Source organism: Mus caroli, chromosome X (assembly GCF_900094665.2).
Source record: "Mus caroli chromosome X, CAROLI_EIJ_v1.1, whole genome shotgun sequence".
NCBI classification, from domain to species: Eukaryota; Metazoa; Chordata; class Mammalia; order Rodentia; family Muridae; genus Mus; species Mus caroli.
Genome location: NC_034589.1, coordinates 100,124,492 through 100,141,948, shown reverse-complemented (window position 1 = coordinate 100,141,948; position 17,457 = coordinate 100,124,492). Strand labels below are relative to the sequence as shown.

Sequence of the window (17,457 nt, the reverse complement as noted above, 5' to 3'; positions counted from 1 at the left end):
CAGAGATTCCCTCCTTACTGAGGTTTTATCTTGGACCCTCCACCAAGATTCAGATCCTAATTGTAAATCAGAATCTGAAAGTCTAGAGCTGCATGTAAATATGCAATTGTGTTGATGTCTCATTTTAAACTCGTAACTACTAATTTCTGTTTGGCTGGTTTGGTTTCTTTTTTTTTTTTTTAGAACCAAATAACCCTATTTTTTTATTAGATATTTTCTTCATTTACATTTCAAATGCTATCCCAAAAGTCTCCCTCCCTCCACACTCTCCTACCCATCCACACGCCCACTTCTTGGCCCTGGCGTTCCCCTGTACTGAGGCATATAAAGTTTGCAAGACCAAGAGGCCTCTCTTCTCAATGATGGCCGATGAGGCCATCTTCTGCTACATATGCACCTAGAGACACGAGCTCTGGGGTTACTTATTAGTTCGTATTGTTGTTCCACCTAAAGGGTTGCAGACCACTTTAGTTCCTTCTTTCTCTTGCTTCTCCATTGTGGGCCCTGTGTTCCATCCAATAGCTGACTGTGAGCACCCACTTCCGTGTTTGCTAGGCCCCGGCATAGCCTCACAAGAGACAGCTATAATCAGGGTCCTTTCAGCAAAATCTTGCTGGCACATGCAATGGTATCAGCGTTTGGAGGCTGATAATGGGATGGATCCCCAGGTGTGGCAGTCTCTAGATGGTCCATTCTTTTGTCTCAGCTCCAAACTTTGTCTCTGTAAGTCCTTTCATGGGTGTTTTGTTCCCAATTCTTTTTTTTTCTTTTTTTTTTATTACGTATTTTCCTCAATTACATTTCCAATGCTATTCCAAAAGTCCCCCATACCCCCCCCCCCACTTCCCTACCCACCCATTCCCATTCTTTTGGCCCTGGCATTCCCCTGTATTGGGGCATATAAAGTTTGCAAGTCCAATGGGCCTCTCTTTCCAGTGATGGCCGACCAGGCCATCTTTTGATACATATGCAGCTAGAGTCAAGAGCTCCGGGGTACTGGTTAGTTCATCATGTTGTTCCACCTATAGGATTGCAGATCCCTTTAGCTCCTTGGGTACTTTCTCTAGCTTCTCCATTGGGAGCCCTGTGATCCATCCAATAGCTGACATGATGTCCCAACTGGTAAGAAGGACACATGCTCCACTATGTTCATAGCAGCCTTATTTATAATAGCCAGAAGCTGGAAAGAACCCAGATGCCCCTCAACAGAGGAATGGATACAGAAAATATGGTTTGGTTTTTTAAGACAGGGTTTTTCTGTATATTCTTGGCTGTCCTAGAACTCACACTGTAGACCAGGCTGGTCTCAAACTCAGAGATCCACCTGTCTCTACCTCCGGAGTCCTGAGATTAAAGGTGTGCGACACACTAATTTTAAGTGAGCTCTTACCTCTGTTGGACAGATGCTTGACTGCATGTCTCTAGTGCACTCAATCTATTTCTTCAGGATGACCATTTGAAATCTCTAACTTTTCCTCCCCCATTCTCACCCATGATACTATCATAAGAGAATTTGTCATGGCTAAATTGTCCCAGCTCCTGTGCCTCCTAGGTGAACCCAACTTGTTTCCCCTGTTATAAACAGAGCCTGAGCCTGCTGAAGGCCAGTCTCTACCTGTATGCTAAGGTTACCCTTCTTTGCCTACTTTTTTTCTCTCCTTCCTGAATAATCACTTTCTGCCATCTCTGCTGCATATTGTCCTATCTTTAAAAACAGAAGAACCCTTTCGTACCACTGGTCTAGCTGTCATACCTCTGCTTCCATGCACAGCAGAACTGCTCAAGAGCACTTCCCCTACAAACTGTTTCTAACTCACCTCTTCCTATTCTCTTATGAACCCAGTCTAGTAAAGCTTTAGTCTCTACTATTCTAATGAACTATTCCCACAGTGTTTCAGTGATCTTTAGTAAACTAGTGATGTTGGAACAGTTGTTCCAGCAATAATGGAAATGTTCTACACCTATTCTGTTTAATTCTATAGCCACTAGCCAACACATGTGGCTATTGAGGGCAAATATAATTAAAGAGCTGGACTTTACATTAAACTAAGTTTGATTAAATCAAAAGTTAAACAATCACATGTAACTAACTTATAATTACTGTATTTGATACCACAGATCTACAAAGCAAATGACTCTCAATTCTGTATTTCTAATTCAATCTCCTGGATCTTCAGGCCCCTGGAGACAACTGCCTACCTAATAATTCCATTTTTATGATATTTCTACTTAGCGAACAGGCACCCTGGTACAGAATGTAACTTCTATAAAACTGGATGCCTGATCTTGTCTCCAATATTGTTCTTTTTGTCTTCCGTATCCTATTTAATGGTAACTCCATCTATCTAAAAGATGGGCCACTAACTTTGGCATGATTTGACTCTTCTGTTTTAATTTTTCAAAACTGGTTCGTATGTGGATAGGTATTTTGCCTGCATGTATGTCTGTGTACCATGTCATATGGTGCCCGTGGGAGGTCAGAAGAAAACACTGTATCCCCTGGTACTGGAGTTACAAGCCAGTTGTGAGCTGCCGTGTGGGTGCGTGGAATTGAAATTTGTCCTCTGGAAGAACAGCCAATGTTCTTTTTTTTTTTAATTTATTTATTATATGTAAGTACACTTTAGCTGTCTTCAGACACTCCAGAAGACGGCATCACATCTCATTACGGATGGTTGTGAGCCATCATGTGGTTGCCGGGAATTGAACTCAGGATCTTCGGAAGAGCAGTCAGTGCTCTTAACCGCTGAGCCATCTCTCCAGCACACAGGCAATGTTCTTAATTGGTGAGCCATCTCTCCAACCCCTTAACTCTTATTTAACTCATATTCTATATATCTAATTGGTAGTTAAATCTTTCAGCTTGCTCTTCAAGACACACCTGGAATTTGACTTCTTACAAACTGTACTGTTATCACACGAGCCTGAGCCATTGTTATGTTTTGCCAGGGTAGTGACAATAGCCTACTAACTCAGTCTCTTTCTTTGGTCCTAGCTTCTTCCTCAGTGGTGCTGGAGATCCAACCCAGAGCCTCACATATGCTAAGCAGAGGAGAGGCTTTGAGAGGTGTACACCTCTGTCCTCACTAATGATTCTTTTTAGTGTTGTTAATGGTCCACAACACACAGTAGATGTTCCTGTCGAGTAATTTTTCTATATGTCAGTTACTTAAAATGACATCCATAGACAAAAAGTCACAGAGAAGTACGAATGGTCAGGAAATAATTATTTTGTAGTATGTCTAATATAATAGAAATGAAGTACAAGTATAATTTAAGATGAGTAAGTATTTCGATCAGCACATGTTGAAGTGCCAACCATAAAGACAAGTCTAGAAAGATAAACAGGGTAGATGCTATTTACAGTGAGGGTACTGCATGGAGAGAATAGGAAATGAAATAATGAGTAGAAAATGGCAGACCACAAAGGGGTACCAAAAAAGGAATACCTTCAAAACAAACAAACAAACAAACCCTCAAAAATCAAAACAAACAAACAAATCACCACAGGCTACTGCCGATGTTATTTGGTGCTCTCTACTTGTCAGGACCTATTGCTGAAGTCAATACTTATATCACAGAACATGGAAAAGTCGAGCTGGTGCCTAACTAGAAGCTTCACTCCTACTGACTCTAGATAGAGTTCAGGGTACTGAAAGGTACTCTGCATTCCTGCATTCCACTAGAGGAGATAGGTGACCATCAATTATCACCACTCAACTGCAAACCCTGCAACCTACAACAATGGCCTGCCTTTAAGACATACTGGTACAAGAGTGGCACACATGCTATGCCCATGAGATAGAACCCTTACCCAGTACTATTAAGTAACCAAGACCCTGAGACTAGAATGGATCTAGGCTAAAACCTAATGCTATTATTTCGTTAAAGGAAATAGGAATAAAATGACTTCTAATAGTATACTATGATACCCATAGACCAGCACCTCACTCAGCCCTCATCAGAGAAGCTTCTTTTTGAAGAAGATGGAAATGAACACAGAGATCCACAACTGGACAATATGCAGATTGTAGAACTCTCCACGAGACTCAAGGATCCTCCATTGCTGGTCAGAGTGCAAACTTGTACAACCACTATGGAAATCAATCTGGTGGTTCCTCAGAACACTGGAAATAGTTCTACTTGAAGACCCAGCTATACCACTCCTGGCCATATACCCAGAGTATGCACCAACATGTAATAAGGACACAAGCTCCATTATGTTCATAGCAGCCTTATTTATAATAGCCAGAACCTGGAAAGAACCCAGATGACCCTCAACTGAAGAATGGATAAAGAAAATGTGGCACATTTACACAATGGAATACTATTCAGTTATTAAAAACAAGGACATCCTGAAAATTGCAGGCAAATGGATGGAACTAGAAAATAACATCCTGAGGTAACCCAAACACAGAAAGTCACGCATGGTATGTGTTCACTTATAAGTAGATATTAGTTGTTAAGTAAATGATAATTAATCTACAACTCACAGACCCCAGGGAGGTTAGGTGAAGAGGAGGGGTTGAAGGTGGATCTCCCTGGGAAGGAGAAATAGAATGGATTTTGTGGGTAGAATGAGGCAGGTGGGGAAGGGAATGGGAGGGATTGGGTAGTATTGGGAGATGGGATGGAGCTGAGGAGCAGTTGGGGGCAGTGTGGAAACTTAGTGCAGTGGAAACTTCCTCCTGGAATCTATGAGAGTAATCCTAGTAAGGACTCCTAAGCAATGAGGAATACAGACTCTGAACTGGCCATCTCTAATAGCCAGGCAAGGCTTCCAGTGGTGGGACTAAGTTATATTTGGTGAGTATTTGGCCAAGGGAGTCCTGTCTCCACAAGCTTGTCCAAACAAGCCAGCCTGATACTAGGACAGAAGTTTGCTCTCTACAAATTAACAGCAGGGCCCCATTGCCAACGACTACATCTGCACAGCTCATTGAACACGTAAAGGTCAAGTTGGTGCCTGTGTGGAACCTTACACATACTCTGCAGGCTAATCAAAGAAAAATGTGGACTCACACCCAGACACAAACCTTTTGGTCTACATTCTGTCCTGCCTCCATAAAATGGTAATGCAATGGTGATTTAGAACTTTCGGGAGTAGCCAACTAATGTCTGATTTCGCTTGGGGCCCATGCCATGAGACAGAGTTCATTTCTGACCCTGGTTGGATGGTCAGGATCCAGAGACTAGATAGTCCAGGGACATAGGGTGGAATCAAACATGACTGGTCAAAAAAATCAATGAAATTCTTCTTAATGATTTCTGCTATCCTCATAGATTGGTGCCTTGTCCAGTGGTCATCAGAGAGGTTTCCTCTGGCAGCAGATGGGAGTCGATGCAGAGACCCACAGCCCGACACTCATTATGCGGAGGGTCTAAATTAGAGGTCTCCATTGGGTCTCTCCCATCAGAATTTGGAGAATTCTACAGAAGCGGGGGTGCAAATATTGTAGGACTCAGAGGGGGATGGAGGACACCAGGAGAACACGGCCCACTGAATCAACTAAGCAGGATGCACATGGGGCTCACAGGCACTGAAGCAGCAAGCATGGGGTGAGACTGCTAACTGTAAGAATGGATGTGTCTCATACTCTTTTCCCTGTTCTTGGAGCTCCTTTCCTCCTGCTAGGTTGCCTTGTGAGCTTTGGTATGAGGGCTTTTGCTTTGTCTTACTCTATTTTGTTCTGCCATGCTTGGATGTTGTCTCTTGCTATTTTCTGGTTGGAGATGGAGGGTGAATGGATCTGGGGAAAAAGGAGGCGGAGTGGCTGGGAGAAGTGAAGGGAGGAGAAACTGTGGTCAGGATGCATTGTAAGAGAGAAGGATCGATTTTCAATTAAAAAAAGAAAAATAAGAAAAAAGAAAAATCTAAAAGAGAAATCTATAAACTACTACAAAGAAATCAACTTACTTGAGAGATGAGCATCAATAATCATAGAAGATGAAGTTGATGACTGTTCATTAATGGCATCAATTTGAACCAGGGATGCATTTTTAATGTTATTTTCTTCTATCTTCAAGTTACTCTTATGTAGCAAACCTTCAATATTGGTGACTTTACAGCTAATACCACAGCCTGGTACAACCTGGAAATCTGTACAGGTACCCAGGGTTTCAGTGTCCAGCTCCTAACAAACAGAAACACAGCACACTAAATAAACAAACAAACAAACAAATGGTATAGGATTTTTAATTAGAACAGTGTTAGAAGAATGAAAGAAGACAGGCACTCCAAATTTTGGGTGCAGGCACAAACTGATAAAACCATTTGTATAAATGTTAGTAATGGTCATGAAAAATGAAACTGTGAGCCTCTGATGATCTAACAACTTCACTGATGTTTAACATAAAGACAGACTGGAGAAACTGGCAAGCATGCTCAGTGTGTACTGAAAACAAAACCCCACTCACAGAACCAAATACAAAACAATGGGGTAGGCTTGAATTTCCTGATAGGGAAAATTCATCTAATAAAATAAAAAGCAAGGTCACTGTATGGTTTTCTATGTAAAGTTTTGAATGATAAATGCAGGTGGGCATGATGGCATACACCTAGAACCCTGGCTCTTAAAAGATGGAAATCTGCACAGGTCTGTAAGTTCAGGGTTTACCTGGCTATAAAGCAAGTTCCAGACCAGCCCTGGCTATGTAATGAGACTCTGTCTCAAAAGCAACAAAAAAAGTATCATAAGCTAGGTGCAATGACACATGCCTATAGACCCAGCCGTGTGGAAACTGAGGTAGAAACAGCACTTACGCCCAGGAACTTAGACCAGCCTGGACAACATAGGAAAATCTTTGCTCTTAAAAGAATGAGGTTTTGCTGAAGAAATGGCTCAGTAGTTAAGAGTACATATGACTCCATCAGAGGACTAGAATTTGGGTCTCAACACCCGCATTAGGCAGCTCAGAAATGTAACTTCATCTTCAAGGTATCCAATATCCACTTCAGGTGTGCATACACACACAGAGAAAAACACATTAATAACTAAACTAAACTAAATCTTTACACAATTACATAAATAACATTAACATACATTTCTGAACATATCAGAAATTGTTTATTAAACTTTATAAATTAAAAAAAAATCAATAAAGATGTCTCAACCACTGGGCAAGAACTCACTTTTAAAAATTAATTGGAGATTCCTGAATGGAAAACACATACTGTCCCTTTAATATTAGGAGGCAGGGAGAATTGGTTTTTTTAGCTGAGAGTTTAAGTCACAGATACCAATTATTAAATTTTGGACTGAGGAATTATGTTGGGGGAAAGGGGTAAGGGTTCCATTTTTATGACCTAAGTTATGCTATCAATATACATATTACTTCTATTTTAACATTTTATGTCAAACGGGTTACTGTGTGATAAGATCAGAATTACTTTCTTTTTTATCTTTACAGTTGCTATATGATCAAAGCAGTATACAAGTTTGAGACAAGGTTTTACATAATCTAGGCTGGGATCAAGTTCACTATGTAATGAAGATGACCATGAAATTTTTTGTTTGTTTTTCAAGACAGAGATTCTCTGTGTAGCCCTGGCTGTCCTGGAACTCTGTAGACCAGGCTGGCCTTGAACTTCGAGATCTGCCTGCCTCTGCTTCCTGAGCGCTGGGATTAAACATGCTTACTTTATTGGTATCAGGGATCAAAACCTGGGCCCCTAGCATCTAGGCAAGCATTCTACCAATCCAGCTACAGTCCCTGCCCCAATCCATTCAATTAAATAGGAAAATATAATTCTCTTTAGCCTCATACTAATTATATACATAAAATATATTCAAAGGCCAGCCCAGATTAGGTCTGTTATCATTCCTACATGACATGGTAACATAAATATGAAAGATAAAATTGTACCTTTTTGCAATATTTGGTTACAGCTGCTCCTAAAGGATGTTCACTGTTACTTTCTGCAGTCCCCACAATGGCCAGGATCTTATTGCGTGATATCTTGTTACTTTCCACGAGAACCTTTACTTGATTCACTACTGGGGTTCCATGGGTGATGGTTCCAGTCTTATCAAATACCACTACCTTTACCTAGAGAACAGTTAAAAAACAGGATGCATCCATGTAACATCTTCTTCCCAGAAATAAGAAACAGGTTTATTTTTAACAGACAGATATTTCATTTCTTAATAAACTGGACTTTGGCTTCACAACTGATCATCTCTGGATGAACAAAAGGCATATTAAAAAATACTCTTGTAGCAACTAATTTCCTTACCCCACAGTTGAGTTTTAATCCTGTTAAATGTCTGTGAATCTGTGTTAAACAACTAGAGCTGTAAGTTATGGGTTGGCTGTTAATAGGTAATTAAGAGAATGTCACTGGCATCTCTAGGGGAAACACAAAGGTTTTCAATACTAATGAATTAGAGATCTATTGGAGAAATCTGGGTGGCAAGCAGATGACTGTAAGAGAAAATGTAAATGATAGGTTGTATGGAATGCCAGCTGGGTTGCTTGACTTGGCTAGGTCTTGGTTAAGAACTCGGGCTGTTAAGAGGAAGCTCAGAGAAGCAGCTCGAGAAAGTCAGCCTACATAGGAGAAGGGGAAAATCTGGAGTTAGAGACCATGTTCACCTCACTATAAACTCAGAATGAGAACCTTGGAGACTGAACAGCCCAATGAACTGATATAAAGATAGGAATAACACTCAAAGCCATCATCTGGACAAGAGAAAAACTGCTGTAACGGGTATCATGGAAACAAGGGAGGAAAGCAGAACAGGAAATTACAGATTAGATAACAGCATTATGTCAATATTAATTTCTTGATTTTGATAAATGTACTGTGGTCACATAAGGGAGTGTCCTTGGTCTTAGGATAGGTACCCAACAGCTGCAGAAAAGGCAATACTTTTTTAGGTTTGAAGTTATGCCATTTTTTTTCCTATAAGAACTAGTACCGTGGGGACTGGAGACTCGGTGCTTTAAAGCACTTTGTGTTCTTGCAGAGGGCCCCAGTTCAGTTCCTAGCACCAGTATTGGGCAGGTCACAACAACCTATAACTCTAGCTCTAGGGGATCTGACACACCCTTCTGGCCTCCACAGGAACCCATAAACATGGGAATATACACATCAAAGTGTGCACACATGAGTAAAAATAAAAACTAACCTTTAAAAAATTCCTTAGGGCTGGAGAGATAGCTCAATGGTTAAAAACACTGACTGCTCTTCCAGAGGACCCAGGTTTGGTTCCCAACACCCACGTGGCAGCTCACAACTCTTGATTATTCCAGTCCCAAGGGGGGGGGGGAGGGTTCAATAGCATCTTCTGGCCTCTGTATGCATGTGGTACATGGACATACATGCAGCCAATACACTCATCCACATTTAAAAAATTCTAGCCTATATTTATTTGCTAGCTATTCTAGGTTCCAGATTTGTTCTAAGCTATGTACTTTGTATCCTCCATGTACCTGTATATATTTTAAATCCTTATAATGAGATTGTATTATTGGGAGCACAGCTTTAATTGAAGTAGCCTTAATTGCGGCTGAAGTCACAGTGCAAACTGCCAGCTGGTGGCAGCAAAGGCACTGCCATGGCAGGTGCAACTCCCACAATGTGGAGTCAGACACAAACATGTCAGAAGCGCGGGAGGCCCTGGCAACTTTTCCCAGGCAAGTGCTGGAGATGTGGGTAATCAGAGAAGGGTTGGAACTACAGTGGCTCTCCATTCATGGACTACTCTGAGGGAATGGCTGAGTGAGTGGTATTAGAGTGCTGAAGTAACCAAGGCAAATCTGAAGAAGAACCAACATCACAGCTTTCCTACCTCAATCCTCAGGGTAGCCCCAGAACAGGCTCAGCCTAAGAACCACAGCCAAAAAAAACTTTGAACCCCATTTCTCAATAGGGTGTGACTGCATGTTTGATAGTGCAATTTTTAGTCCTGAGGACTCTTACCTTATGAGCCATTTCCAGTGGCTCCCCACCTTTGATAAGTATGCCATTCTGAGCACCTACTCCTGTGCCCACCATCACAGCAGTTGGAGTGGCTAGTCCCAGTGAACAGGGACATGCGATACACAGAACCGTGATAGAGGCTTGGAAAGCAAAGCGTATTATGGTTTCTGTTCGGGAGATGCTTCTATTATAGCCCTTTAGAAGAAAGACATGGACTTCGGTTATTCATTTACAGGTAGAGTTGTTCAGAACAAAAGAAACACTGCTCAACCCTGTTTAAATAAAGCCTGTGTCGAAGTCACGTATCCTACCTGGCTACTTACATACACTTTAGTTACTAATGATAAACATTTTTTCACTTATAAACATGAAAAATTGGGGGGGGGGGGCAGAATTGGCTAATAAGTTCTATTTATGATTTTGGAGTTACTAACTATGAAGAAAAATAAAGAACACAGAACTCCATAATTTTTCCATATCTAGAAGAACTATTAGCAACTTTCAAGAATAACATAAGACATAATTTTCAATAAGTTTGTTCCTGAACACATTCTGATTCTCTGATGCTGAAGTCATAGATTGGACGTCCATACAAAATTTTAAAGACAATAACTTAAATATTCACTTTAAAGAACAAAGGTTAGAGTGAGCAAGATGGCTCAGCAGAAAAAAGTGCTTGCTGTGCAACCTTACAACCTCTTTCCAATTCCACGAGATCACAGTGGAAACAAAACAAACTCTTGGAAGTTGTCTTCTGTCCTCCACACATGCTCAGTGGTGCACATGTTCCAGAATTCATTCACACACACACACAGAGAGAGAGAGAGAGAGAGAGAGAGAGAGAGAGAGAGAGAGAGAGAGAAAGTGAAATAAAGATAAAAAGTTAAAAGAGGCTAATGAGACTGCTCAGTGGTTGGGAGAACTTACACCTCTTACAGAAAACCCAAGTTCAGTCCTCAGAACCCACATCTGCAACTCACACCTGTCTTTAACTACAGCTTCAAGGGATCCGATACACTCTCCCAGTCTAGTTCCACACACACATACACACACTTATGTATAGAGATAAGTCTTTAAAATATTTTAAAAGATAAAGTTAGAAGGGAATTTCATAAATATCTAGGCATAGAGTTTTGTATAGGTCATATACAAATGTTTTCACATATGTTGTGTGCTCTCACCTCTGTGAATTTAAATCTTTTAACTTAGGCATTATTATCCCTATGTCTCCCCTTACAAAAAGAGAAGCTGAGTTAAAGTTTATATATAAGTTTATATATCTAAAGTGAGGGATCACTGGATCTACCAAAATGAAGTTCAATCCCTTTGTGACTTCAAATCAAGAACAGCAAACAGTATTTCAATGCACCTTCCCACACTTCAAGGAAGATCATGTTTTCTTCTCTTTTCAAAGAGTGTAGAAGCACAGATGGTGAAGTTTGTGCTCTGAGGACACTACAGAGCCCAGCAGATTGGCAAAGTGGTCCAACTGTACAGGAAAGAAATTTGTCATCTCCATTGAATGAATGCAGCGAGAAAAAGCTAATGGCACAACTGTCCGTCCATGTGGTTACTGCCAGGCTAAAGCTAGACAGAGACTACAAAAACCATCCTGGAAAGGAAAGCCAACTCTCAACAAGTATGAAGGGAGAAAGGAAGCAACAACTGAGAATTTACAGTAGAGGAATCTCATGGACACTTTCACTAAAGACTGTTGAATTAAAATAATAAAGTGAAGCCAGGCGGTGGTGGCACATGCCTTTAATCCCAGCACTCGGAGGCAGAGGCAGGCGGATTTGTGAGTTCGAGGCCAGCCTGGTCTACAGAGTGAGTTCCAGGACAGCTAGTTCTACACAGAGAAACCCTGTCTCAAAAAACCAAATAAAATAAAGTAAAATAAAATAAAAATTAAAATAAATAAAAAAATAATAAAGTGAGGGACATCACAGATCTCCATACTTAGAAAGCATCCGAGACCTTAGTAAGTAGGCACTGATACTATATAGCTTTAAAATAAACATTAATTATAAGGTATTCATTGGGGGCTGAAGAAATGGCTGAACAGTTAAGAGTGCTGGCTGTTCTTCCCAAGGCCCCAGCATGCACATGTTGAAGCAGATTCCCAGCACACACATGATGGCTCCTAGCCATGTGCAACTACAGTTCCAAGGAATCCAATACAACATTCTGGCCTCCACAGGGACTAGTCACACACTGTGTATAGATATACACACAGACAAAATAATAAATAAATAAATTGATTGATTGATTGATTGATTAAAATGTATTTTTTACGACATTCTCTTAGCCAGATGTGATGATACACACCTGTAATCCTAACACTTGAGAGGTAGAGGCAGGAGAACCAGGAGTTTAAGGTTATCCCTGGCAACACAAGAAGTTCAAGGCGAGACTCTGACATATATCATAAATGTATGTTATCTTATTCAGCCTTCAGAACAAGTTATATAAAATGAGCATTATTAAAATGTCACTGCAAGCTAAGCATATTGGCCTACACCTTTAGTTCCAGCACTCGGGATACAGAGACAGGCAGAAATTCAAACCTACATTGGTCTACTAAGAGAAATCTAGGTCAGTCAAGGGCTATGGTGAAAGTCTCTCTCAAAAAACCTAAAAAATAAATTGAAATTACATACCATTCTAACAAGCACACTGAAATACTATTCTGTCCTATCTGAACAACACACTAACGCTGTACATACTATCTGCCTTTAGCAACGCATTAGAAAACCAATATCTTTCTCCTAGCTATTGAATAGCTACTGAAATATTGCAGCACTTGTCCAGAACCCCTGTTTTATTAAACTGTGTTCCCAAAATGTAAGAGTGTGAGGATGACAATTTAGATATGACAGAGAGGTGCTGTCTATGCTTCTAAGTGAAAAGGTGAACGTTCTTGACTATAAGGACATAAAAAGAAATCATGTGCTAAGCTTACTAAGATCTATAAATTTTCTATTCCTAAAAATGAAAAGAACGAAACAGAAAGTTGTGCTGGTTTCGCTGTTATACCTCAAAACTGCACAGGTTATAAGCACAGTGCATGACAGTGCTTAGTTAAGAGAGCAAAGGTAGGCAATCTGTGTACAAATGTCCGTATTGGGGACAACGATGGCAAATACAATGTTAGGTGCTGTGGTGGTTTGAAAAGGTGTGGCCCCCATAAACTCATGTGTTTTAATGCCTGGCCCATAAGGGAGTGGCACTATTAGAAGACGTGGCCTTGTTGGAGGAAGTGTGTCACTGTGGAGATGGACGTTAAGGTCATATGTATATGCTCAAGGTATGCCCGATGTGGAGGACAGTCTCCTTCTGCTGTCTGTGAATCAAGATGTAGAACTCTCGGCTCCTGCAGCATCACCTCTGGCTGCATGCTGCCCTGCTTCACAACATGATTACAATGGACTGAACCTCTGAAGTGTAAGCCAGACCCAATGAAATGTTTGTCTTTATGAGAGTTGCCATGGCCACAGTGTCTCTTCACAGCAACCATAAATAGCTAAGACAGGTGCTATCTGTGGTTTCTGACATGTACTGGGATTCTGAAACTATATTCCCAAAGCAGGACATAGGTACTGTAATACGTGGAATTTCTTCTTTTTACTTTTGTCTTTTTCCCCTTTCTCTTCTTCATTTCCTTTTTTCCTTTCTTCCCTTCTTCCCTCCCTCCTTCTTTTTGATACTGAGGATAAACTCAGAGATAAAAAATGTTGGGCAGCATTCTACCACTAAGCTACACTCTTGTCCAATACTGATAATTCACAAAGTTTGTTTGTTTTAGACAAGGTTTCACTGTTCATCCCTGACTGGCCTGGTACTCACAGAGGTTGACCCCAAACTCACAGAGATCTGCTTGCCTTTGCCACCTGAGTGCTAGAATTAAAGTTATGCACCATTGCATCTGGCTCACAATCATTTAGTTTTTGGGGGAGTGGGGTGGGGGTGTGAATACGAGTGCAGGCATTCGCAGAAGCCAGAAGCATCCAGTTCTGCTGTAGCTGGAGTTACAGGTGGGTGCTATTTGTCCAACGTGGGTGCTGGGAATGTAACTCAGGCCTTCTGCAAAAGTAGTGTGTACTATCAACCACTGAGCCAGTTCTCCAGCTCCTCAAAATGAGCTTTACTTAATGACCTCTACAAAAGTTTCACAAAGCGTTTTGCACATAGTCAAAAGTTATTATGAGTCACTTACGGGAAAGTAGGTTTCCACAATTTCAAAATTTTGAAATCCAATTATAATCCACACCAAGAGGGTAACAATGGAAACCAAGACGATGAAAGGAACAAAGTAGCCACTGAGTTTGTCTGCAAACTGCTGGATAGGAGCCTAGAATTTAGAATAATAATGATGATGATGAGTGTCTTTAAGTCTTTTCTCTAATACTGAATACACAGTACATTTGGTAGTTAGCACAGACAGAACTATCTTAACAAACTACAGGAATGCAACTAGAATTAATCAAAGGAAAATACACAAGACTCATCCAAGAAGGGCTTAATAAGAACATCGTCTGCTTTTCCTAGGGAACTAGGTTACCTTTGATGTTTGTGCCTCCTCCACAAGTTTGACGATCTGAGAAAGGGTTGTATCTGCTCCCACATGTGTTGCTCGGATGAGGAGAGATCCATTCTGGTTAATGGAACCTGCAATCACCGTGCTGCCAGGTTTCTTAGCCACAGGCATTGCCTCCCCTGAAGAAAGTAAGAAGAAAAGACTGTCAACAAATACCTGGAAAGGACATTCTTCTTAAACTAGGATCTAGATACTTGCAAAGGTAAAGTCACCCTCCCCTTTTTCCTTTTTTTTTTTTTTTTCTCATTCAGAAAACACAGGGCTATACAGCCTGGAAGAGCTTCCCACATTGCAGAGGAAACTACAAGCAGTCTCTAAAGAACTCATATTCTTTAAAAAAAAAAAAACCCTCATATTCTTTGTTCATGATTTACATATTTATTGGTTCTCCTTTAGTGTCTACCTTCCATTATCACTTTTGATCTATTTCCCTTTTCATGTCATGATTCTCTGACAGAGCATACCTGTGATGAGGGACTCGTCTACCATAGAATGTCCTTCAATAACACGGCCATCCACTGGAAATTTGCCTCCTGGAACAACCTTAATGATATCTCCACGTTGTACAAGTTCCACATCCACTTGTTCTTCACTGCATATGAGTTAACATAAAAAGCATCATGGCATCTGCTTATTCTACCCTCCACACACAAGATTTGGAGACCATGTCAAGCTTATGGCTCTGTAATTACTACGAACAGAACCGGGATCCAACATCTAGGCTAGCAACACCTACATTAACTTTGCTCACTGGTGGTAATGAAAAAATTCTTGGCCCAAAGCAAGCACTCTAAATATTTATTCAAAAAATAGTGCCACAGTCAGGCATGATAGCAAACACCAGTAATCCCAATACTTGGCAAGTAGAGGCAGAAGGATTATGAGTTCAAGGTCAGCCTATATTACATGAGACCCTAACTAGCTATATATAAATTTCAATATCAGCTATCTTATATTTCTTTTAAATTAGAATAGCTCCTTCATTCTTTCCTTTCTTCTTCCTTTAGTCAAAGGAGGTATCACTAAGGGTTAAAATAAGTAAGCACTCAGTGGCCAAGCACTTTTCTGGTATACTTAAGGGCTTCAGATTGTTTCCTGACACCAGAAAAATCCTGAAGACAGAGCCCCAAAGCAAGACCTTGTGTCAAAAGATAGGTAAAGTAAGAGATTGGCCCAGGTTATTCTCAAATCCATGATCCCCCCGCTTCAGCTTCTGGAGTGTTAGGATTACAGGTATGGCTTGTTAGGATTATACATGGCTTGAATATGTCCTTTTGGGGGTGTTGGTCTCAAGACAGAGTTTCTTTGTGTAGCTTTGGCTGTCCTAGAACTCACTGTGTATAGGCCAGACTGGCCTTAAACTCACAGAAATCCACCTGCCTCTGTCTACCATGTGCTGGGATTAAAGGCATATGCCACGACCATCCAGCTGAATACATCCTTCTATAAAGAAATCCTGTAGAGAATGTTCCACAGAAACTACATGCCTGGGATTTATTTCCTACTGCAATAAAGAAAGATGAAACAGACAGATGAAGTAAAGCATCATTAAATCTGAGAGCCAGATTATGTGGCATTATGACATTCCTTACTTCTAGATACATCTCAAAATATGTCCATAAAAGAGGGCCAGTAAGCTGGTTCAGCACATAAGGTAGCTTGCTGCCAAACCTAACAACCTCAGTGCCATCAGTAGGGCACACATGGTAGGAAGAGAAAACTCCCACAAGCTATCCTATGACCTCCACACATGTGCCATAACATATGTGTACTCACCACAATAAAATCAATAACAGAATGTTTAAAACAAATTACAAACGCAAATGAAGATAAGTACCTCAGGAGGAGATTTTCAGAGTTCAGAGTTACAATAGTGGCTTCAGTTGCTTGTAATGAAATTAGCTTTGCAAGAGCCTCAGAGGTTTTGCCCTATAGATTAAAACACAACAACAGTGCTGAAGAAAGAAAGTGTTTAAACATAAAGATAAAATCTTTTAACATTTGCTCAAACATTAGCTTAAGAAAAACATTTGATCAGAGAAATTGACATTGGAATATCAAAACTATAATTTTAAAAGTACGAGTTATAATTTATAAAGAAATACAATTTAATAGAAAATACCAGGAATCTAATGTATACATGAACAAAGTACTTGAATAAGTAGATTACTCAAGAAGAATTATAAACACTCCATGTATAGGTAGTTTTTCCAGACTACTCACAGAAGAAACTCAAACCAGAGCCCCTTTGCATTCTAGTTACCATCTGCCAACTTAGCAAGGATTTAGAGAAGACGCTATAGTGAGGACATTGTAGTAAAACCTACTTTGCTGACAGACCCTAACTGGCCAAATTTCCCCCAGCTAAGAGCATGAGACCATGGGAAGATTATGCTCTTTGAGACAACCATTATAAATCATATTCTTTCTAATCACTCCTAAGGTACTCAGCTCAGAGGGAAGAATGAGTGTTAGGCATGAATATGGTCAGTGTAGTATTGTCAAGAACAAAAAATTGGAAAAAAAACAATTAAGAAAGCTAGAATGGTTTAGTAAAAATGAAGACACACGTGACAGAACTAGCAAGTGACTGTCTAGACTGTAGTTAGGGAAAAACTGTAAAACACTTATGGTACTGAGAAGCATAGATTATACTTTTAACTCAGTTAAACATAAAGTTACATGGAACAGGAAGAAGCTGACCTTCATCACAGCATGGAAACATGAGTAAACTTTGACACCACTGTTTTAAGCCACATGGTTAAGTCAAATCTCAAATAACAATATGATATGACTAATAAGTACTTCTCAACGGTTCTCACAAAGTACCATGGGCCAGGCGTGGTGGCACACGCCTCTAATCCCAGCACTTGGGAGGCAGAGGCAGGCAGATTTCTGAGTTCAAGGCCAGCCTGGTCTACAAAGTGAGTTCCAG

The 17,457-nt window shown here is 40.5% G+C and overlaps 1 protein-coding gene across 2 annotated transcripts in view; it reads right to left on the bottom strand.

Annotated features, from left to right (window-relative positions):
- Atp7a (ATPase copper transporting alpha) overlaps positions 1–17,457 on the bottom strand; it is a 102,206-nt gene that overhangs the window by 12,844 nt on the left and 71,905 nt on the right. For both annotated transcript variants that reach the window (XM_021153344.2, XM_029473176.1), the window contains exons 11-17: positions 16,360–16,451; positions 14,987–15,114; positions 14,487–14,641; positions 14,142–14,276; positions 9,926–10,120; positions 7,867–8,049; positions 5,918–6,134 (exon numbers count right to left, since the gene is read on the bottom strand). In XM_021153344.2, the coding sequence (XP_021009003.1) occupies positions 5,918–6,134; positions 7,867–8,049; positions 9,926–10,120; positions 14,142–14,276; positions 14,487–14,641; positions 14,987–15,114; positions 16,360–16,451 (1,105 nt within the window). The remainder of the gene's footprint in view (positions 1–5,917; positions 6,135–7,866; positions 8,050–9,925; positions 10,121–14,141; positions 14,277–14,486; positions 14,642–14,986; positions 15,115–16,359; positions 16,452–17,457) is intronic.